This window comes from Mytilus galloprovincialis, chromosome 11, assembly GCF_965363235.1.
Source record: "Mytilus galloprovincialis chromosome 11, xbMytGall1.hap1.1, whole genome shotgun sequence".
In the NCBI taxonomy this organism is placed as follows: domain Eukaryota; kingdom Metazoa; phylum Mollusca; class Bivalvia; order Mytilida; family Mytilidae; genus Mytilus; species Mytilus galloprovincialis.
In genome coordinates this window covers 14,917,754-14,943,050 of record NC_134848.1, presented here as the reverse complement: position 1 = coordinate 14,943,050, position 25,297 = coordinate 14,917,754, and the positions used below count along the sequence as shown (strand labels likewise).

The window sequence follows — 25,297 nt, the reverse complement described above, 5'->3', positions numbered from 1 at the left end:
TGACATGTCGGGAATGTTTGTGGGATAAAACTTAAAAAGAAGAATATGTGGTATGATTGCTAATGTGACTACTCTTCACAAATGACCAAATGACACAAAAATATAAAAAAAGCTATTGAAGGTCATCGTATGTTCCTTCAACAGGGAGCAACGTCAATACCGCAGCCATCCTTGAAAGGCCCCGGAATGACATATATAGAACAATTAAGAGAGAAAACTAACCGACAACTTTATGTACAAGGTCTGTCTCTCAAATACTGTAAACTGTAGTATAACTATATGTGGTGTATGGAATGACTGTAATGGGTACAGGTTTATCTAGCAGGTTTCATCCGATATTGACCTTAATATTATCATGGTTCATTGGTCAGTGTTAAGCTTTTTGTGTTTTGGTCTGTTTTCAAGTATTTCAACCAACAGGTCAACTATAATTGGTGTATGGAATGATGGTTAAGTATGTAAACAAGTCGTTCTAACCAGTATACAATAAACAATTATTATCTGATTGTACATGTTAAACACGTGCTCAATAGCCATGCTTTTTGTTATTTGTTTACCATAAAGTGACAATCGGTAAACTTCTGCTTCAAAACACGGCATTTAATGAGCAGCCATATTGGTTAAATCGTAACAGAGAGAGAGACGATTTATAAACGATATATTTGCGTAAAAAATAATAAATTCGTGCACAGAGGACTAAGTTTAGGATATATACATGCATTGGTTCCAGAATTGGATAAACATGATTTTATACTATATTCACTCGTTTCATATTTCTTTAAGTTTGTGTGTTTCTGTATATTTTTCAAATTCCTGATGTACAAAATGATGTAATAGGTCAAGTCTATTTTGGAAGCTTATAATTGTAATTGGTGAACTTCCTTTTATAGCTGACTTTGCGGTATGGGCTTTGCTCATTGTCGAAGGCCGTACGGTTACATGTACCTATAGTTGTTAATGTCTCTATCATTTGGTCTTTTGTGGATAGTTGTCTCATTGTTAATCATACCACATCTTTTTTATATTGTCTTCCAGGCAGATATTTTCTGACCGTGACCTCATTTTCATTCAGACATTTTCGTAAATTTGAAAATCGTATACTATAAGCATTGACCATGACATCATAGAACATTGATAATGTTAAACGTATGTGATACTTGACCTTATTATCATGATAGAACATTGATAATGATAAGCGAATGTGATACTTGACCTTATTATCATGATAGAACATTGATAATAATAAGCGTATGTGATACTTGACCTCATTATCATAGAACATTGATAATGTTAAGCGTATGTGATACTTGACCTCATTATCATGATACAACATTGATAATGTTAAGCGTATGTGATACTTGACCTCATTATCATGATAGACCATTGATAATGTTAAGCGTATGTGATACTTGACCTCATTATCATGATAGAACATTGATAATGTTAAGCGTATGTTATACTTGACCTTATTATCATGATAGAACATTGATAATGATAAGCGTATGTCATACTTGACCTCAGTATCATGATAGAACATTGATAATGGTAAGCGTATGTAATACTTGACCTCATTATCATGATAGAACTTTAATAATGTTAAGCGTATGTAATACTTGACCTCATTATCATGATTGAACATCGATAATGATAAGCGTATGTTATACTTGACCTCATTATCATGATAGAACATTGATAATGTTAAGCGTATGTTATACTTGACCTCATTATCATGATAGAACATTGATAATGTTAAGCGTATGTAATACTTGACCTTATTATCATGATAGAACATTGATAATGATAAGCGTATGTGATACTTGACCTCATTATCATGATAGAACATCGATAATGATAAGCGTATGTTATACTTGACCTCATTATCATGATAGAACATTGATAATGATAAGCGTATGTTATACTTGACCTCATTATCATGATAGAACATTGATAATGTTAAGCGTATGTAATACTTGACCTTATTATCATGATAGAACATTGATAATGATAAGCGTATGTAATATTTGACCTCATTATCATGATAGAACATTGATAATGATAAGCGTATGTGATACTTGACCTCATTATCATGATAGAACATCGATAATGATAAGCGTATGTTATACTTGACCTCATTATCATGATAGAACATTGATAATGATAAGCGTATGTTATACTTGACCTCATTATCATGATAGAACATTGATAATGTTAAGCGTATGTGATACTTGACCTTATTATCATGATAGAACATTGATAATGATAAGCGTATGTGATACTTGACCTCATTATCATGATAGAACATTGATAATGATAAGCGTATGTGATACTTGACCTCATTATCATGATAGAACATCGATAATGATAAGCGTATGTTATACTTGACCTCATTATCATGATAGAACATTGATAATGATAAGCGTATGTTATACTTGACCTCATTATCATGATAGAACATTGATAATGATAAGCGTATGTGATACTTGACCTCATTATCATGATAGAACATTGATAATGATAAGCGTATGTGATACTTGACCTCATTATCATGATAGAACATTGATAATGATAAGCGAATGTGATACTTGACCTTATTATCATGATAGAACATTGATAATAATAAGCGTATGTGATACTTGACCTCATTATCATAGAACATTGATAATGTTAAGCGTATGTGATACTTGACCTTATTATCATGATAGAACATTGATAATGATAAGCGTATGTAATACTTGACCTCATTATCATGATAGAACATTGATAATGTTAAGCGTATGTAATACTTGACCTTATTATCATGATAGAACATTGATAATGATAAGCGTATGTGATACTTGACCTCATTATCATGATAGAACATCGATAATGATAAGCGTATGTCATACTTGACCTCATTATCATGATAGAACATTGATAATGATAAGCGTATGTTATACTTGACCTCATTATCATGATAGAACATTGATAATGTTAAGCGTATGTAATACTTGACCTTATTATCATGATAGAACATTGATAATGATAAGCGTATGTAATATTTGACCTCATTATCATGATAGAACATTGATAATGTTTAGCGTATGTAATACTTGACCTCATTATCATGATAGAACATCGATAATGTTAAGCGTATGTGATACTTGTGGTAAAACTTTCATGTTGCAAACTTTCAATATGAATTTAGTATTGCAGCATGTGTACTCTGTTATTCGTCGAAGAAGCCGGTATTAAACCAAGTCAACGACTTTCGGTAGCCGGAAAATACAGACACGCTACATGCTACATACATGAAATCATTATGACAACAATTCTTACATTTGTAAAATATGAAGTAGCTTGATAAGTCACAGATTATCCACGGCTTCGGGCAGTAGAGAGCTAGTTTCTTGGCTAAAATATCACAATACACGGGCGGATCCAGCCATTTTAAAAGGGGGTGGGGTAGCCAACCCAGAGTAAAGAGGTGGGGTTCCAGCTATATGCTCCCATTCAAATGCATTGATAGGTCAAGAAAAAGGGGGTCCAACCCCCGGAACATCCCCCCCTGGATCCGCCAATGTAACAGCTTACATAAGACCTTTGGTTGAAATGTTGTGTAAATGTTCAATATGTCAATAACAACATTTGAACATATAAAAATGTTACGTAAAAATTAAATGGTTCAATGAATCTATGACAAGTCGCCCCACACCTAATCGCCCCACTTTTTCACCAACTAGCCCCACTTTAAAAAAAACGCCCCAACCTGGACTACCAAATCGCCCCACTTTTTAGAAAATCGCCCCACTTGTGAATTGTGTTAAATCCCGTTAATATTACTCCTGAAAACTCGCCCCACTGAATGGAAAACGATAAAATCTAGATTAATATATTATTAACCAGGATGAATGTAGTAATGCCAACTCGCCCCACATATGGGAAAAGATGTTATTCCGTGAATATTACTCCTGCCAACTCGCCCCACGTAAAAGAAAACGATTATATCTAGATTTATATATTATTAACCAGGATGAATGTAGTAATGCCAACTCGCCCAACTTATGGAAAAAGATGTTATTCCGTAGTATATAAGTTAAATTCCGTGAATATTACTCCTGCCAACTCAACCCACTTATGGAAAAAGTTGTTATCCCGTTGAATATAAGTTAAATTCCGTGAATATTACTCCTGCCAACTCGCCCCACTTATGGAAAAAGATGCTATCCCATTGAAAAACTTATAGAAACTTCTTATATTATTCCTTCTTTTTAATATAGCAGTAAGAAGTGAGTATTAATATTTCGGTAACGTGAATGTCAACTAGCCCCACTTATGAATAGTACATGTATGAATAGAGTTAAAGGCTACCAACTAGCCCCACTTACGAATAAAATAATTAAACTGAAATGTGTGTTGGCTTTCCAATTGGTCCCACCAGAGACATATAATACAATATATGTCTCTGGTCCCACTTATGAGAATGTTTGAAATGCTTCCTTTTTTTGTTCTTTTCTTGAATTCTGCATACGAAAACTATTTTTAGAATTATAATCTGAGTATATAAATAAAAGTAATTAAATAAATTTTCGGTTTGTTAGTATTCTGTGTAGATTAGTTTTCATTTAAGTGGGGCGAGTTTTTATTTTTAATTTTATATTAATCTCAATATTACCGTTTTCCATTAAGTGGGGCGAGTTGGCAGGGGTAATATTAAACATGATTTAACCAATTTCACATGTGGAGCGATTTTTTAAAAAGTGGGGCGATTTGGTAATCCAGGTTTGGGCGGTTTTTTTTTCAAAGTGGGGCGAGTTGGTGAAAAAGTGGGGCGATTAGGTGTGGGGCGACTTGCCAGTGGGACGACTTGTCCTGCTTCCGTTTCAATCAATAAAGTTTTATTCAAAGTCGGTACTCAATAAAATATACTTGAGAATAAATACGGGGAATGTGTGAAAGAGACAACCGGATCTTAGAATAGAACACAGACGATAGCCACCAATGGGTCTTCAGCAATGTATTAAAATCTCATCGCGAGACAGGCTGCCAATAACAACATTTGAACATATATACGAGACAGGCTGCCAATAACAACATTGGAACATATATACGAGACAGGCTGCCAGTAACAACATTTGAACATATATACGAGACAGGCTGCCAATAACAACATTTGAACATATATACGAGACAGGCTGGCAATAACAACATTTGAACATATATACGAGACAGGCTGGCAATAACAACATTCGAACATATATACGAGACAGGCTGCCAATAACAACATTTGAACATATATACGAGACAGGCTGCCAATAACAACATTTGAACATATATACGAGACAGGCTGCCAATAACAACATTTGAACATATATACGAGACAGTCTGCCAATAACAACATTTGAACATATATACGAGACAGTCTGCCAATAACAACATTTGAACATATATACGAGACAGGCTGCCAATAACAACAATTGAACATATATACGAGACAGGCTGCCAATAATAACATTCGAACATATATACGAGACAGGCTGCCAATAACAACATTCGAACATATATACGAGACAGGCTGCCAATAACAACATTCGAACATATATACGAGACAGGCTGCCAATAACAACATTTGAACATATATACGAGACAGGCTGCAAATAACAACATTCGAACATATATACGAGACAGGCTGCCAATAACAACATTTGAACATATATACGAGACAGTCTGCCAATAACAACATTTGAACATATATACGAGACAGGCTGCCAATAACAACATTTGAACATATATACGAGACAGTCTGCCAATAACAACATTCGAACATATATACGAGACAGGCTGCCAATAACAACATTCCAACGTATATACGAGACAGTCTGCCAATAACAACATTCGAACGTATATACGAGACAGGCTGCCAATAACAATATTTGAACATATATACGAGACAGGCTGCCAATAACAACATTTGAACATATATACGAGACAGGCTGCCAATAACAATATTTGAACATATATACGAGACAGGCTGCCAATAACAACATTCGAACATATATACGAGACAGGCTGCCAATAACAATATTTGAACATATATACGAGACAGGCTGCCAATAACAACATTTGAACATATATACGAGACAGTCTGCCAATAACAACATTTGAACATATATACGAGACAGGCTGCCAATAACAACATTCGAACATATATACGAGACAGGCTGCCAATAACAACATTTGAACATATATACGAGACAGGATGCAGTTGGCCCCTTTTCAAAATGTGTACTAGTTCATTGAAAAATAAACTACATAAAGTTTTTTTAATATTTCAATAACAGTCAGAACATAGACATGTGAATATATTTAAGAGATAACTGTATTGTATTTGAAGCTTTAAGGACGTCCATCGGTAGTTTTACTGTCGCAAATTTAGTTTACCTGGCGACGCGGAGTTATCTCTATTCTAATGCAAAACAAGTGCATAATTAAATTTCAATCATAATTTTAGTGAAAAATCTTCATTAAAGAAAATTGCGCGAAAAGATGTTATCTTTTTTGGTCCCTACACTAGGTGACGTCATAGGTATGCTTCCGGCGTCAAACATAAACCACAGGCGTTTTCTGGCGTCTGTGCCGCTTCAAAATGTAATAAAATTTGATAAAAAGAACATTTTAAGGAGCAACAAGTGAGTTTTTTGTTTAATATTGTAGAAATAACATGTCAATACAATCCGAAATTCAAAATGTCGGCTTCCTTAGTTACAGACAAGGAGATAGAGAATTTTACGCTTGCTGTCATCCAATCAGAACAATTGTTACAAAATAATTGCATTAGAAATTAATTTAATGTGTTGTAAATGTTTATTTTGTGAATGACAGTTAACGCTTAAAGAATTACGAACACATATAAATGTGGTCAATTGGTAAATGGCAATTACAAATAGCCAGAACGTATAAACATGACAACAGTCATAGCTTACACAAAGATGAAAACAGCAGTTTCAGAGGCATGACAACAGTCATAACTAAACAGAGATGGTAAAAAAAACATTCATGACAACAGTCAGAACTTGCACAGTTTTGTAAACACTCACTGATATAAACCTTGATAATCTAGTGTAAGCGTTCTTGGACTGTCGTGATATGGTCATCGACTGTCGAAACATAAAAATTAATGATTGTGTAATATATATGTATGCTAACAGCAAGTTCTTACGTGTTCATATGGAAACAAACTGGTGATAAACCAATTAATGTGGTGTAAGTGGTCAATGTTTTACTGAGTGCCAGAACTCACAAAGAGACATGTGTGAGGGTCTGAATGGGGGGGGTCTGTTATTCTGTAAACATTTAATTTTCACCCCTTTTTTCTCTAATCTTCAAAAAATAAGTCTATTCTTTCAAAGTGATTTTTTACGCTGTATTCTCTAATTTTTCCCCAGTTTTCTTTAATCTTAGGCTTTAAAAGAAAAGAGTTAAAATATTCTTTTAAATGAATGAGAACGGTGATTTCCAAGCAACAGCAAGGCGTTCATTTGTTTCTCAACAATGACGTATTGACGTGTATTGTTCTGCATGATTTAAGTGCTAGTTCCTTAAAGTAACAAGTCCAAGTTCTCATCAGTTCTTTCCAGTGATTTTGGCTACATATAAGAAGATGTGGTGTAATTGCCAATGAAACAACTATTCAAAGAGACCAAATGACACAGAAATTAACAACTTTAGGTCACTGTACGGCATTCAACAATGAACAAAAGCCAACCCATAGTCGGGTATAAACAGGGGCGGATTCAGATTTTTTGAAAGAGGGGCCGTATTTTGTAAAGATAGCTGAGCGGAGAGTGTCGAAATTTTTTTTGGGCTCCTTTTTAGGACTAAAAACATAAACAAGTGAAATATACACTTATTAAACGGTTCCTGGCGTTGGGCATGCATATTTTGTAGTTGCTGGTAAGGTGTAAGGGTTGGACATTTTAGATGCCGTATCTCCCTATTAATTTCTATCATTAAATAATTACATTAGATGTATGTTTCATTATGATTAATACGTTATTCTGATTGGCTAAATGCACATCACATGTTATTCCGTAAGCAGTTGCATGAGACAATAACAGTTCATTCATGATGACACGAGGTCCCACAATAAAGTGCACAGGTGAATTTAAAAATTTAACTTCATGAAAATCGTGTTATATAATCCTTGCTAAAAAATGTAATTATAAGTATTGAATGCTTCTTTTTGTAACTTTATAGGGTTGTAAAAGCGTTGACCGTGCGTACATTTTTAGAATGAAGCGCTTTTACACCCCAATAAATTTACAAAAAGAAGCATTCAATTCTTAAATGATAGTTTAGATCCAAAAGCTATGTACTGATACATTTAATGTGTGATTTGTCAGTAAAACATAGGCATGGTAAATTCTCGCACGTTTGTTGTAAGGTAAGTTAGAATAACCTCACAGAGTTGTTGTTGTTAACAAGATATACGCTGGGCTATTCGATTGAATTTGAAATACGATCGACACAAGTAAAAAAAGACAAACAAGAAATTTTTATCCAAATGTTTGGTTGATATGTTTCACCCAACAACATTAAGGGTTCCAAATCAATCAAAGGCTTAGAATGAGTCTGAAATGACAACGAATTTATGAATGCCGGCCGACAAATGAAGACATAAAGGCCATACACAGCAGGCAGGTTGCAGTCTGGTCTTGAAAAAAGTATTCCATATATATCAGTTCGGCGAAACAGAAATCCCGTCAGACATGAAAACCGCTGCCACAAAAAAATATGCCCGCTTTTATTCATCATGTTCATTTAATGCTTAATAATTCTGTTGGGAATTTTCGTTTCTAATAGCAAAAAAGTGGACAAGATTTTTCAGTGTTTTGCGTCTAGAATTTTTGTTTAAGGCAAAAATCAGAGTCAATTTTTTTTCTCTCAAAATAATCTAAGACTGTCTCCTCAAATAAAATGGTTCGTACTTACGACTTTAAATCTATATAGAGCTTATACTAACTGGGGATCATTATTCAGCTATATTATTTTAAAATAGGCTGGGGCGTTCGGGGTCAAACATGTTTCCGTAGTTAGATACTATTGCTGTGGAATTTTTTTTTATGAGTGTGTAATAGTCTATAGAGCAGTACTTTCTGTTTGGTGGAATAGTGAAATAGAAGTCAATATGTTCTTGCTAAATCCTGTGTCGCTTTGAAGGAGTCATGATTGTCATCCTCAGCCTACGCAATGTGTTACTGAAATTTGAATTTCAAAATGACTGAGAGACGTTTTATTCGACAAACTGCACTCCACCATATCGAATCACATGAATTTGAAAATCAGTAAATTCCAGCGAAAAATATCTTTATAAGTCAATAATTGTCATATTAAAATTAAATAGTAGTACACGGGAAATGGCAAAGCTCACCATGTTCACGAAGTCTAGTCTGATTAATCAATTTAAAAAAAAGTCCGAGCAAAAGGGGGGGAGCGTACGCCCTCTACGCCCATCTCTGGATCCGCCACTTAATTAAAAGTCCGAGTAGAAGTATTGGAAACCAGTTTACATTGACTGAATCCTATAGTCTGTTATCACGAAACCAAAAAAGGTTTTTACAATGATAATTTTGATAATTTTCTTGAAATTTTAAGAAGGGAAAATTCTGTTAACAGTTAACTTTTAGCGTTTTCTTTTATTAATCATTCAATATTTATTATATTTTTAGACCACACATTTCTCTAATCTTTAATTTTTTTGTCCATTATTCTCTAATCTTCATTTTTTAAGGGCATTATTCTCTAATCATTTAACCCCATCCACACCCTCATGTGTACACATACTGGTGATAACCATAATAAATGTGATACAAATGTTCAATGTTTATCTGAGAGCCAGAACTCACAAAGAGACATGTGTACACACACTGGTGATAAACGTAATAAATGTGATACAAATGTTCAATGTATTACTGAGAGCCAGAACTCGCATAGAGACATGTGTACACATACTGGTGATAAACGTAATAAATGTGATACAAATGTTCAATGTATTACTGAGAGCCAGAACTCGCATAGAGACATGTGTACACATACTGGTGATAAACGTAATAAATGTGATACAAATGTTCAATGTATTACTGAGATCCAGAACTCGCATAGAGACATGTGTACACACACTGGTGATAAACGTAATAAATGTGATACAAATGTTCAGTGTATTACTGAGATCCAGAACTCGCATAGAGACATGTGTACACACACTGGTGATAAACGTAATAAATGTGATACAAATGTTCAATGTATTACTGAGATCCAGAACTCGCATAGAGACATGTGTACACACACTGGTGATAAACGTAATAAATGTGATACAAATGTTCAATGTATTACTGAGAGCCAGAACTCACAACGAGACATGTGTACATACACTGGTGATAAACGTAATAAATGTTATACAAATGTTCAATGTTTATCTGAGAGTCAGAACTCACAAATAGACATGTGTACACATACTGGTGATAAACGTAATAAATGTTATACAAATGTTCAATGTTTATCTGAGAGTCGGAACTCACAAATAGACATGTGTACACATACTGGTGATAAACGTAATAAATGTTATACAAATGTTCAATGTATTACTGAGAGCCAGAACTCACAGAGAGACATGTGTACAATATAGGATTAAACACATTTTTTCTAGAGGTTATTGATGTGTAAACCGGGGCGGTTAACTCACAAACTGAATAAAAGTCCGAAGGACTTTTATGTCAAGTTTGTGAGTTAGAGACCCGGTTTACACATCAATAACCTCTAGAAAAAATGTGTTTAATCCTTATAATTCTTCAGCCAAACATACGCGATTATTAGTTTACATTATAACTTTGATGGCTACTATATGTACCATCAGATGCAAACTGTCATGTCGTAACTAAGGAGTACGCCGCCATCTTGACTTTCTAAAAAACTTTTAAATGTTCGATAAATGCAAAAGAGTCTAAAATGAACTAGCACCTACCTCAAAAACTTCATTTTTATTAGATACTTTCCGAATTTGAAGCGTAATAATAACGAAATAATCTTCCGTCTGAAAGTTTTCAACCGTATGACGTCGTGTTTTGCCATGACGTAAATTCGCCAATTCATTCGTGAAATTTCCCGGAATTTTATTTAAATTTCATTTTTTATACATTTTCGAAGCTTTAGTGCATTTACTTTTTTTCTTTTTTTGGATTATATATGCATAAGAATAGAAACAACTGTCATGCCAATTGTTTAATAATCTCAACTTGCTGAAAATCTCAGTATCCCTGCAAGAATGTGTATCGCGCATGAATAGACTACAAAAGTAGTTTCGGAAACATGGTTTATCGAAGTGTAAACCAAGAGAAAAATTCTTCTTGACCAATCCAATTCAAGTATTTATAGATATGCAAATGATATAAGAATTATATACTGGTGATAAACGTAATAAATGTTATACAAATGTTCAATGTATTACTGAGAGCCAGAACTCACAAAGAGACACGTGTACACATACTGGTGATAAACGTAATAAATGTTATACAAATGTTCAATGTATTACTGAGAGCCAGAACTCACAAAGAGACATGTGTACACATACTGGTGATAAACGTAATAAATGTGATACAAATGTTCAATGTATTACTGAGAGCCAGAACTCGCATAGAGACATGTGTACATACACTGGTGATAAACGTAATAAATGTTATACAAATGTTCAATGTATTACTGAGAGCCAGAACTCGCATAGAGACATGTGTACACACACTGGTGATAAACGTAATAAATGTGATACAAATGTTCAATGTATTACTGAGAGCCAGAACTCACATAGAGACATGTGTACACATACTGGTGATAAACGTAATAAATGTGATACAAATGTTCAATGTATTACTGAGAGCCAGAACTCACAAAGAGACATGTGTACACATACTGGTGATAAACGTAATAAATATGATACAAATGTTCAATGTATTACTGAGAGCCAGAACTCACAAAGAGACATGTGTACACATACTGGTGATAAACGTAATAAATGTTATTCAAATGTTCAATGTTTATCTGAGAGCCAGAACTCACAAAAATACATGTGTACACATACTGGTGATAACCCTAATAAATGTGATACTAGTGTTCAATGTTTTACTGAGAGCCAGAACTCACAAAGAGACATGTGTATGTTCCAGACCGTATGAGTATTTGGACCGTACGCGTACGGTCCGGACCGTATGCGTATTCTCGTACGGTCCGACCATACAGGTACGATCGGACCGTACGAGTATACTCATACGGTCTAGTACGAACTGGACCATACCGGTATTTGGACCGTATGGGTATATTTTAGACAAACATTTATCAACAAACTTTTATTGCGTTTTACAAATTAACATTTAATAATGTATTACAATTAGATAAATAAAGTAAACTAGTGAACATTTAATTGAATTGAATAGTTCTGAAAATAATTGTCTATCGAAATCCTGTTTTGGCACTCTCGGCCCGGGTGACACTTGCATTTTTTACATTTGCATGTCTTTGTCAGGCATGTTCCTTTGCATTTGCATGTCTTTGTCAGGCATGTTCCTTTACATTTGCATCTCTTACTTGATATAGAAAAACTTGCTTGTTTTGCGGTGGCATGCAAGGATATTCAGTTTGTACTCCAATGTTCAGTTTCAATTTTTCTTGTCAAAAGTTCAATATTACCCATATCATATAACATGAGTTCAATATACCAAATTCGCATGCTAGCTTGTATAAATTTGCATCTTAACTCTACATAATAATCTGGGAAGATCTCACGATGCCCTATCAACAACTGGTATTCGCACAGTGACAAAACTACCTTTTTCAATTTTTGCATTAGTTTTTTATTCTTTTTTATTATATTTTCTCATTGTATTTTCGACAGATTTTTTATAATTTTTGTCAAGTATCTTTCGTATATTCTGTCGTGAGACGTCATTTGTCCGTAGTCCATTGCTATGGTACAGTTGTCAGTTATAATGTCATTCAGAATCATAAAATCATCAACTGCCATGATTTCGTCCTGTGTCGGTCTGTAGTCTGTACCATCGTATTTCTCTGTAGATATTTCTGACGTTTCAGTTCGTCGTCGTTTTCGGGCAGGTTGAACAGTTTCTGCCTGTAAGTCGTTTTCAGCATCCGGCTCACGGGCTGTGAGTCGGTCTCAGCATCTGTCTGTGTACATGTATTTCTGACATGCTAAATACATGAGATTAACGGATTAAATTACCGCGACTTTTTTGAATAATTAAAATATTATGTTTTTATTCCAATTACTATTCTAAATTTTATATTAATTCGAGATTTCAGTTATGTTGATCTGTAATATACATTCGTATGTAAGGAACTTGATCTACTTCTTAAAATCAGTCAGACCGTACGCGTATGGCCCGACCGTATGCGTATTTGAAACGTACAGTCCAAATACTCATACGGTCGGGAACATGTACACATACAGGTGAGAAACGTAATACATATGATACAAATGTTCAATGTATTACTGAGAGCCAGAACTCTCAAAGAGACATGTGTACAAAAAAAAAAATCTCATGGTCAAAAACAAAATTTTTCTCTCCAAAAACTGAAAACAAACTTTTTTTTCAAAAAAAAACATAGCCCCCCCCCCCCCCAAAAAAAAAACAACAAATGTTTGCTGCCTAAATTACACAACACTGTATGGTGCATTGGTAGTCCTATAATATACGACTCTTGAGGTTCATATCATTTACATTCAACGTTTTTTATCGGATATTTTTTTTTTACGATCAATGTTGAACCCCAGATGTTCAACATTGCTGGTAAAAAAAAAATATCCGATAAAAAACGTTGAATGTAAATGATATGAACCTCCAGAGTCTTATATTATAGGACTAGGTGCATTGGCGGATCCATGTATTTGAATGGGGACATGTAGTTGGAACCACCACCCTCTTTTGTCACGGATATTCTACTGACAGCTAGAACTCACCATAGAGTCACGTGGACACTTGCTGGTGATATACCAACTTAATGTGTTGTAATTGTTCAAAGTTTGTATTTATTTTCCTAAAAAATCTACTATGAATTACCACTTGACGTCAATTCGTTGTTGACAATTTTATTCATGGAATTCTTCTTGTGCATACATGTGAAAATCAGCGAAGTTGTGTCCCTTTTCTAATCAGTGAATTTTCTAGCAAAAAAAACAACTGTTAAAAATTAATAATATTCAAATTACTATCATAAAAAAAATCAAATTAAGGAGCAATTCAGTTGGTAGACAAACAATAAAAGTGTAATAACAAATATTTAAAAAAACTGCAAGTCAAACCAATAATTGGTTTTATAAAATTTCTACAGCTAGGTGCAATTTCTTTATGTTATATGTTAAAAATAAAAATTAAAAATGTTTTATATCTTAAAAATAGTTGGAACTTCTACAAATACATGATACGAAATAGTAAACATGTATACAGTCCAGGGGTACGAAATGGTAAATTGATGAATTTGGTTGATATGATACGAAATGGTTGGTGTTGGTTTTTTTTATCATGGTTACGATATGGTTAATCTTAGATACGAAATGGAACTTCGAATTTGGGGTACAAAATGACAGAGGTACGAAATATCCAAGGTACGAAACTACTTGCTACCGGTAGTGCTCCTGCCAGAGGCGGACCTTACCGTTTAGGTAATGGACATGTACAAAGAATGATAACGTACGTTGGTCTCATTCCCTTGACTTATATTGGCCCTGTATAAGTAAAATCGCAAAAATAACTAGACCAAGTAAGTTTACTGTTATAAACTGGAGTGAAAAAATGTAATACATCAGGGACATATAATACATGTATTGTATTATATGTCTCTGATTACATGTAAGACACTTAAAATTACCTGAAAACTAAGAAACTAGTATCCACTTCAAGTAGCTATGTCAGGAAAAAAATTAAAGTTTACTTTCCATGTATTTTTTCTAAATATTCAATAATGTATGACCGTCACCTGTCTCAAAACACCAAGCAATTTGATTGGTTGTCTCTTGAAACTATTAAATTCCCCTTTCCAAAAATTTGATATCAAACATGTCAAAGGGACTTTCCATTCAAAGTGTTTTAGCCAAGAGAGGTAACTCTAATTTGTTTTTGTTCAAATCATTGAATGATTGACACTTTGCTTTTATAGTCTGTTTCTTCAAATTAGTTCTGCAAAGTTAAAGTAACATTTTATTGATAACAATATATATATTGATTGTTTTAAATATATATTGAACAAATATTAAAATATGATTTTTACAATCTTAATTGCGTTTTTTTTATATTTGAAAAATATGTATCTACATTTTATCACATGATTGAAACCCAACTGTCTTTTTTCATGATACACATGTCCGAAGTCATGACTCTTATGTTCTGAAGTTGTCGCTTGTTGATGTGTTGGCGTTTCTCTTTTTTTAAATACTGGTAGAATATATCTATTTCAATACCCTTTATCATGTTTATAACTAATTGTTCGGTGTGAGCCAAGACTGTGATGAAGAACTTACCTTGACTTATAATGGTTTACTTTTATAAATTGTGACTTTGACAGAGAGTTGTCTCATTTGCACTTATACCACATCTTCCTTGATCTTTTATGTTATAATGCACCTTGTATTATAAAAAAGAATGTAAATAAGGAAGCGCCGTTTCTTGTTGTATATCACTTCTGCTTTTTATTTATTATTTTGTACATAAATCAGGTTTATTCTTTTCTTCATTCTTATAAATCATTTTATAAGTATCAATTAAAGGCATTTCAATTACTATGGAGTATGGATTTTCCCCATTGTTGAAGGTGCTATGATAAATTGCTCAATAAATATTGAAACCATAAATTAAAAAATGCAATCACATACATTTTTTTCTTTCATTATAGAGGTCTGTTCCTTAATACTGTTTAGTTGAAACGGTTTTGTTATTTAATATAAGCCAGATCTCCAATTATATACTTATAAACGAATGAGAGCTGTGTGGAATTTATGGATTAATGAATAAGTAAAAATAATATTGTATTTTTTTTTACAACATTGACTACACATGAGAGTGTTGCAAATACGATAATACTATAAATATCAACAATAGTGACAGATTAGCCATGCTTGACTTCAATCGGAATATATAAAATACAAGATGTGGTATTATTGCCACGGTGATATATCCACCAGACCCCACAATGTCACAGCTATATTCATTCACAACTACATGTAGGTTACTATTTTTTTTTTCATTAACTGTAGGTTACTGTAGAGCCTTTAGATTTCGCAGTAGTGTAGTGTATATATATATATATATATATATATATATGTGGTGGTGTTTAACGACCTTGACTGGCCTTTCAGCCCTCGCACGATCGGTGTAGTGTAGTGTTAAATAAATCTTAACTCTATATAAAAACATCAAATGTTCCAAAAATTGGTGAGTCAAAAATTTATATATTTCAAAAAAGACAAAAAATAACCAAATGTTGATAAATATTTTCTTGAACCTAATTGTAAATACTACTATTTATTAATTGTTGTGTAATTTATCATAATTAAATATTAGGTTAAATAATTATTAGTATAATTGAAATAACAAGCTTATTCAAGGGAGATAACAATTGCAGTTCTGGTCCATTCTTGTGTAGATTTCGCTCACAATAAATCACAATAAATCTATTCATTCATTAATATTTACATCATGTACTATTATTATTGTTATTGTAACAATTTATTTTTTACACAAACATGTACACCCCCCTCTTTTAACGAGGATCAATCGACAGCTGTTACTTTTGATTAAATAAACACTGTCGTTATTTAAAAAAACAGATTTATATTGACATGATGTGTATTGAAGTTCACTGAATACATGTGTGGTTGAATCAGTATTTGACCCCATACTACACATTACAACCGATGGAGTCACCTAATATATCCACCCCCCCTTTTTAAACAAAGCTAGTTACACACACTAGTCTATTCAAATATCTTCAATTATGCTTTCATACTAATATATTAACTGATTACATTAATAAGGTGAGTTGTTATTATATCAAATATATTTCAGCCATTTACACATAACCAAAAAAAAAATAATGGACTATAATGTCAAGGGAGACAACTATCGACATCTTTTTGAAAAAGATTCATTTAGAGATAATTACACATTTTACTTAAAATTAATTGATATGAAATGTCTTAGATCATCATTTAGTACATGTCTTTAAAAGGTTTTTGAAGGGAGAAACGATAAACAAATTAATTTGCCTATATAATTCAACAACGTCACCGTTGATTCATTTCAACAAAAAATAAACCTTAATAACAACACTTTGACACTTTTGTTTGTTACAAAACATATTTAAATCGTTCATATTATGCTTAAAGATTGTTACAAAAGTGTAATTTTGAGAAAGTATCGCTTGCCTACCTCAGTTTAGTGATCGGTCAAAATATTCCCTGTGGAAAGTAAAACACGTGGTATCGTAAACGGTTCAAGGCCAAATTTGTTATATAGTTATCGTTCTTGAAGAACTCTTTTGTGTACCTCATTTGGTCTCCTGACGATGCTACCACTTGTACAGACGCCGGGAGACGGCCACAGACCACATTTAATTCCTCTATCAGTTCTTTATAACCTTTTGCATCACTAAAAAAATTGCACCATGCACTTTTGTCAAATTTTTTGTGTGTTTAATGTATTGTCCTAGTCCAAATATATATCCAAAATTCAGAAAGATTGAAGCAATCACTTTTACAAATTTAGCCAATACACATCCATACCCCTATCAGAGACATATAATACAATGTATTATAGGATTAAACACATTTTTTCTAGAGGTTATTGATGTGTAAACCGGGGCGGTTAACTCACAAACTGAATAAAAGACTTTTATGTCAAGTTTGTGAGTTAGAGACCCGGTTTACACATCAATAACCTCTAGAAAAAATGTGTTTAATCCTTATAATTCTTCAGCCAAACATACGCGATTATTAGTTTACATTATAACTTTGATGGCTACTATATGTACCATCAGATGCAAACTGTCATGTCGTAACTAAGGAGTACGCCGCCATCTTGACTTTCTAAAAAACTTTTAAATGTTCGATAAATGCAAAAGAGTCTAAAATGAACTAGCACCTACCTCAAAAACTTCATTTTTATTAGATACTTTCCGAATTTGAAGCGTAATAATAACGAAATAATCTTCCGTCTGAAAGTTTTCAACCGTATATATGACGTCGTGTTTTGCCATGACGTAAATTCGCCAATTCATTCGTGAAATTTCCCGGAATTTTATTTTAATTTCATTTTTTATACATTTTCGAAGCTTTAGTGCATTTACTTTTTTTCTTTTTTTGGATTATATATGCATAAGAATAGAAACAACTGTCATGCCAATTGTTTAATAATCTCAACTTGCTGAAAATCTCAGTATCCCTGCAAGAATGTGTATCGCGCATGAATAGACTACAAAAGTAGTTTCGGAAACATGGTTTATCGAAGTGTAAACCAAGAGAAAAATTCTTCTTGACCAATCCAATTCAAGTATTTATAGATATGCAAATGATATAAGAATTATTGTATTATATGTCTCTGCCCCTATTGACAAGTCAAGAGATGTCCCGAAAACTGTAAATATCACTTTTTTGCACTTGGCCTAATCACTCATTCCATATCAAAATCAGTTAAAATACAACATCCAAAAATTTATTTGACCTCTCTTCTTTCATTTCCACTTAAACAGATTTTAGGAATGAGTGAGGAAAGGAAAGAAAAAAAATTAAGGAAAAATACACTCTAACTAAAAGGAACTATATTCGTCGTGGTCTTGGGCTAGACTTACATTTACTTTTTTGAGATCTTAGATACATTTGTACATGTATAGGTTATGTCTTGCAATCCTAATGATTGCAAAATTTATTATGAGACTACATCCATCAACGTTCAGATGAAGTAGATGTATATATCATTATGTAGGCAATTTTATGAACTTCAACAATGAGAAACCCCTTAACTCGTCAGGTCCATTATATGAAAACACCATGTACACAGCACCACAAATAGGGTCTCTCCATATTCAAACACTGTCACACCCCAATAGTCCAACACCCCATTAGTTTCAACACCATTTGGTCCGACCACCAGGCCATTGAATACAGATGTATAATTTTGTAGGTAAAAGTACCACCTTTTAAATAAGATTAACGAGGGCCCTCATGGGGTTTTTGATTATGTGATTACTTGGCCGTTTTTTTAATGATTATTTGATTATTAAGCCAAATATTTCATGATTATTTGATTACCTAGGACTGTATTTTTAGTTTATGATTATTTGATTACTAAAGATAAGCAAATATTTAATGATTATGTGATTATATTGGCAAAAAAATGGTGATTATGTGATTACTAGGACCCCCCCATGAGGGGCCTCATTAACATTTATCAACTTTCTTAAAACTCTTGTGAATAAAGAAAATGTGAGGAGCACACATTAATGAATTTACAGTGTAAAAAAAATGGGTCCAGAATTTTAAAGGAAAGTAGTGATTTGGTCCAGCTGAAAAAGGTTTAAAATTAGCACTTCGGAAGCTGTCAAAAGATTTCTAAACGCCCTAAACATAAAATTGTCCAGATTTTGAGTAAGAGATGATGAAGTTTCTATAATTTTGATATAATTTATCTCAAAAGTAGTTTAGTACAACACACTCATTGAGACAGTAAAAATTTCATTGTGAAAGTGCAGGTTGGAATTTTTAAAATTTTCACACAATTATGTTCTATAAGAAATGCACTACAAATTAATTGTGGTCTACATGGTCTAGGACCTAAGAATAATTCTTGTACATGTTGTACACAGTATGGAATTAAATAACCCAAAATAAGCAGATGCATAAATGCAGAGAATGTCAAAATAAATATTGTTGTCAGGTCATGCAGGTTGTATGACTTTTGTAAAATTTGGGGGAAAGAATCAAAAGATGTATAAATGTCTTTATTTTATTATTTTGTTCCTTACAGAATGTACAAGATCATACATTGTACATGCACATTAAAAAGAATGTATGAGGTACATGTAGCAGATGTCGTCACAATCAATGGCACACAACAGAGACACATAAGAACACAGACTGGTACACTTCAAAACTGTGATGTTTCTGGCAGAGAGTTTTGTAAAAATAATCATTTGAAGAGACACATGAAAACACATACTGGCAAAAAACTTCATAAATGTGTTGTTTGTCCTAGAGAATTTGGCCAGAGTAGTGACTTGAAGAGACATGTGAAAACACATACTGGCAAAAAACTTCATAAATGTGTTGTTTGTCCTAGAGAATTTGGCCAGAGTAGTGACTTGAAAAGACACGTGAAAACACATACTGGCAAAAAACTTCATAAATGTGTTGTTTGTCCTAGAGAATTTGGCCAGAGTAGTGACTTGAAGAGACATGTGAAAACACATACTGGAGATAAACCTTACATCTGTGATGTATGTGGCAAAGGATTTAGTCAGTCTGGTAGTTTACAGATTCACATGAGAATACATACAGGTGAAAAACCTTATGACTGTGATGTGTGTGGCAAAGGATTTAGTCGTCCTAGTAATTTACAAAGCCACATGAAGACACATACAGGCGATAAAACATATGACTGTGATGTGTGTGGTAAAAGGTTCAGTCGGCGTGGTAATTTACAAATTCACATGAAAACACATACAGGTGATAAACCTCATGAATGTGATGTATGTGGTAAAGGGTTTAGTCAGTCTGGTAGTTTACAGATTCACATGAGAATACATACAGGTGAAAAACCTTATGACTGTGATGTGTGTGGTAAACGGTTTAGTCTGCCCGGGTATTTAAAAATCCACATGAGAACACATACAGGTGATAAACCTCATGAATGTGATGTATGCGGTAAAAAGTTTAGTCAACCTAGTAATTTACAAAGCCATACAAGAACACATACAGGTTATAAACCTCACGACTGTAATGTATGTGGTAAAAAGTTTGGTCATCATAGTACTTTAAAGAGACACATGAGAACACATACATGAACATGTGATAAACTTCATGACTGATTTATGTGGTAAAGGGTTTAAACATCCTATTAGTTTACAACATTACTTTACAAAATGCTTTAGAGAACATACAGGGGAGAAATATTATGTCTGTGATATGTGGTAAAGGGTTAAATCACCTTGGTAGTTTAAAGAGACACACAAGAATACATACATATCATAATGAGGATAAAGCAGATACAGGCTCGCATGAGAACGCATGTAACTACACAGGCTATAAACCTTATGACTGCGGTGTATGTGGTAAAGGGTTTAGTCAACAAAGTAATTTAAAGATTTACATGAGAATGCATACAGTTGATAAACCTTATGACTGTGATGTATGTGGTAAAAAGGTTTAGTCAGTCTGGTAGTTTGAAGATCCACACAAGAATACATAAAGCAGATTAAACAGGATAAGCTCACAATGAGCATGATGAGATTTATGGGATTGCGTGATATTTACATAAACAATCAAGAACTTATTCTAGACATATTAAGGCAAATCTAATTTTATAATTAATTGAAGTTAATACAGAATACCGACTTGCAGAGAACACATTTTTTTGACAAACATCATATATCATGTATCGTGTGTAAATACCGTGTATTACGTATTTAAAGTTGTTTTCAGAAGAAAACATGAAGAAACGCACTAAAAAGACATAATTATATACTTGACATGCTGGAAATAACAATTAAACCTTATTATATATATATATGTGAGGTGTTTAGAAGAAGGTTATATAAAAACGGAAACTGACAGACGCATACAAACATATACCTATGTGAGGTTTAAATATCATGGGCCAAACATTATTTGAAAGTGATGACTCATAGAGATATATAAGAACACATAGAGATGTATAAGCACATAGAGATGTATAAGAACACATAGAGATGTATAAGAACACATAGAGATGTATAAGCACATAGAGATGTATAAGAACACATAGAGATGTATAAGAACACATAGAGATATATAAGAACACATAGAGATAATGTGATGTCTGTGGTGGATGAATTCTATTGAATCCAACCCTTTAAATGGGCTCAGGAGATTTACATGTATAAATATTTGATAATCATGATAATGCAAAGGTTAAAGTTGAATTGTATTTACATATTGTTTAATACCAAATGAATGTTAAATATTCTTTGTTTAAGGTCGATCACATCCATGAAAGTTCATATATGAATGTTTCGATATTAAAACATTAATTGTGATATGACAATGTCATGAATGTATGATAGTTCATCCGGTTATTGAACTATGTTAAAACATTAATTGTGACATGACATGAATGTTTGTGAGATAAAAATAAAAAGAAGAAAATGTGGTATGATTGCAAATGCAACTACTCTCCGATCATGCCGATAGGCAAAAGAGACCAAATGACACAGAAATAAAATATCATAGACTAGTCATCGTACAATCTTCAAGCATGAGCAAAACCCATACAGCATAGTTAGCTATAAAAGGCCATAAAACATGTAAAATGGCATATAATAATATATAAAAAAAAAATATTATTAAAGGTCTTAATATTAATTTAAACTCGCATTTTGAAATTTAGTATTTTTTTGTGTTTTGGTTTATTTTTTTCAAGTATTATAACCAACAGGTCAATTATAATTGGTGTTTTGAGTGATTGTAGCCAGTCCGGAATGCGGTTCGATAAAATTGCTCCCCTTGTTTATTTCGCTCTCCTGTCAAATCATGTAATTTCGCTACCTCCAATGGTAGACGCTACAACGATGGGTGTCGTCAAGAAAGGTACGATTAAAGGAATCAGCTAGGAATTAGACGATCACCATTGATATAGGTGAGTTGTTTAATAGTTGTTGCTTTGGGATAAATGCATGTTTTGGGTTTATTCATAATCAGGAATAGCTGGAAAGGAAAGAAACGTGTTGCTACGTGAACCCGGAAAGGCCGGGACGAATTTAAAAAAAAAATCTACAGACGATCGTTCTGAGTGTGCCACCTACACATTGAAACGTGTACACAAGCACAGTATTCCCTATCTATGTAATGTGTTTTCATAATTATGTGATATAGGGCAAAAAAAGGTAGCAGCTTTTTGTATCTTGTTGTTAAGCATTTTCAGGGGAGATAATGTTATTTTTCACGGTGTGTTCGATAGGTTTGTTACATTGTAACATTATATAATACACACTCATAAAGTGGATTAAAATAGCCTCCCACACTCAATTAACTGAATTTCAATTATTCCATTTACCGTAGTGATATTATATAAGACTTCGGAGGTTCATATTACTTATATCCAACGTTTTTATATCGGATTTTTTTTTACTAGTGATGTTGAACGGTTCATAGTATAAAATAAATCCGATAAAACCGTTGAATGTAAATGATATGAATCTCAGAAGTCTTATATATTGTCCTTTAATATAAGACCGGAGGTTCATATCATTTACATTCAACATTTTTTATCGAATTTTTGTCTACTATCAATGTTGAACGGTTCAACGGTTCGACATTGGTAGTTAAAAAAAAATCCGATAAAAAATAACGGTTCAACATTGATAGTAAAAAAAATCCGATAAACATGTTGAATGTAAATGAAATGAAACTCCGAAGCCTTACATTATAGAACTATCGTTTATTAGTTCTTTATCCTAACTAAATGTTTTTTGTGGTGTATATTACAAAAAAATAAGGGGGGGGGGGCTTTGAAAAACACCAAAATACCTTAACAATCCTACAATATCTGTTTACAGAATGAGAGAGATATTTCGTATTCTAAAACTAATTTTTCTCACATGTTTGTTAGATATGTTGAAAATACAGACAAATGTTTAGTACGTATATCCATCCCATCTTTTTCAATTCATTAGTTCAAGATACAGCTCTGAAGAATATGCAATAACCTACATTTTTCTAACATGTGAAGACCAATGAAAACATTTGATATAATTTGAAAACATGGCCAATTAAGTAGGAACTTTGGGTTTCGTAGACATGAATTATAATTCAACATTTTCGATTTATATTTTTCTTTATTTCATATTCTAGTATATTTAATAACATGTTATATTTTGTGATGCATCTGATGTATAAATCCAGTGGCGGATCTGGGAAAGAGCTCTTAGTTCCGATCCGTTTGTATGGGGAACATGTGGTTGCAACCCCCTCTTTAATTGCCTGTTCGATTTTATATTTGCAGTGTCGAAAAGGGAGATAGACAGCAGTTTTATCAAGAAGTTCTGCTATACATCTGACAGTCAAGAATTATTCTGAAGTGCACATGTAGACCAGAGGCATAGAACAGAGAGGAGAGGTTTTAAAGTACCAGATGCTTATCTGAGATTCCAATTTGAACTAAAGAAAGCAATATATAAAGATATGTAGGAGAAATAATCTATATGAATAAAGTTATGCCACAAAAGGAACTTGGTTTTTTTTTATATACAGAATTTGTCAAACGTATCCATAACAGAAGAGATGCGAATGCATCCTTCATAGCCTTGTAATACTGATGGTAATAATTAGGGCCCCGCCGACTAAGGCGGGTCGCCCTATAGTGATCAGTCTGTCCGTCCGTCCGTCTGTCCGTCTGTCCGTCCGTCCGTCTGTCCGTCCGTCCGTAACACTTTAACTTTGTGTCCGCTCTATATCTTAAAAACCGTTATGATTTCAAAGTTTATACTTGACATCCATTTTAACCAACACCAGAGGGTGTGTCATGATGTATGTAAAACTTCCTAGGTCAAAGGTCAAGGTCAAAAACTTTGGTTTCAGTTGACAACCATGTGTCCTGTGGTGAAGATCGTGTCCGCTTTATATCTTGAGAACCGTTATGATTTCAAAGTTTATACTTGACATGTATATGAACCAACACCAAAGGGTGTGTCATAATTTATGTGCAACTTCCTAGGTCAAAGGTCAAGGTCAAAAACTTTGGTTTCAGTTGACAACCCCATGTCCTATGGTAAAGATCGTGTCCGCTCTATATCTTGAGAACCGTTATCATTTCAAAGTTTATACTTGACATGTTTATAAACCAACACCAAAGGGTGTGTCATAATTTATTTACAACTTCCTAGGTCAAAGGTCAAGGTCAAAAACTTTGATTTCAGTTGACAAACCCATGTCCTATGGTAAAGATACAATTTTTTAATGCACATTATTCACAGCGGGGCCCACAGAGATGGCTCCCATCTCAATGATATCTAGTTT

General features: G+C 33.3%; 1 protein-coding gene and 1 long non-coding RNA gene across 2 annotated transcripts; both read left to right on the top strand.

Moving 5' to 3' along the window:
* The first annotated feature begins 14,670 nt into the window (after nucleotides 1–14,670).
* LOC143051695 (uncharacterized) lies at nucleotides 14,671–21,223 on the top strand. Its single transcript, XM_076224606.1, has 2 exons — nucleotides 14,671–14,799; nucleotides 20,055–21,223. Exon 2 carries the CDS (start codon nucleotides 20,056–20,058, stop codon nucleotides 21,088–21,090), a length of 1,035 nt encoding a protein of 344 aa, XP_076080721.1. The 5' UTR covers nucleotides 14,671–14,799; nucleotide 20,055; the 3' UTR covers nucleotides 21,091–21,223.
* Nucleotides 21,224–22,758: 1,535 nt separating this feature from the next.
* LOC143051719 (uncharacterized) lies at nucleotides 22,759–24,510 on the top strand. Its single transcript, XR_012970881.1, has 2 exons — nucleotides 22,759–22,919; nucleotides 24,285–24,510. It is a non-coding gene; the product is annotated as an uncharacterized LOC143051719 (long non-coding RNA).
* Nucleotides 24,511–25,297: the final 787 nt, after the last annotated feature.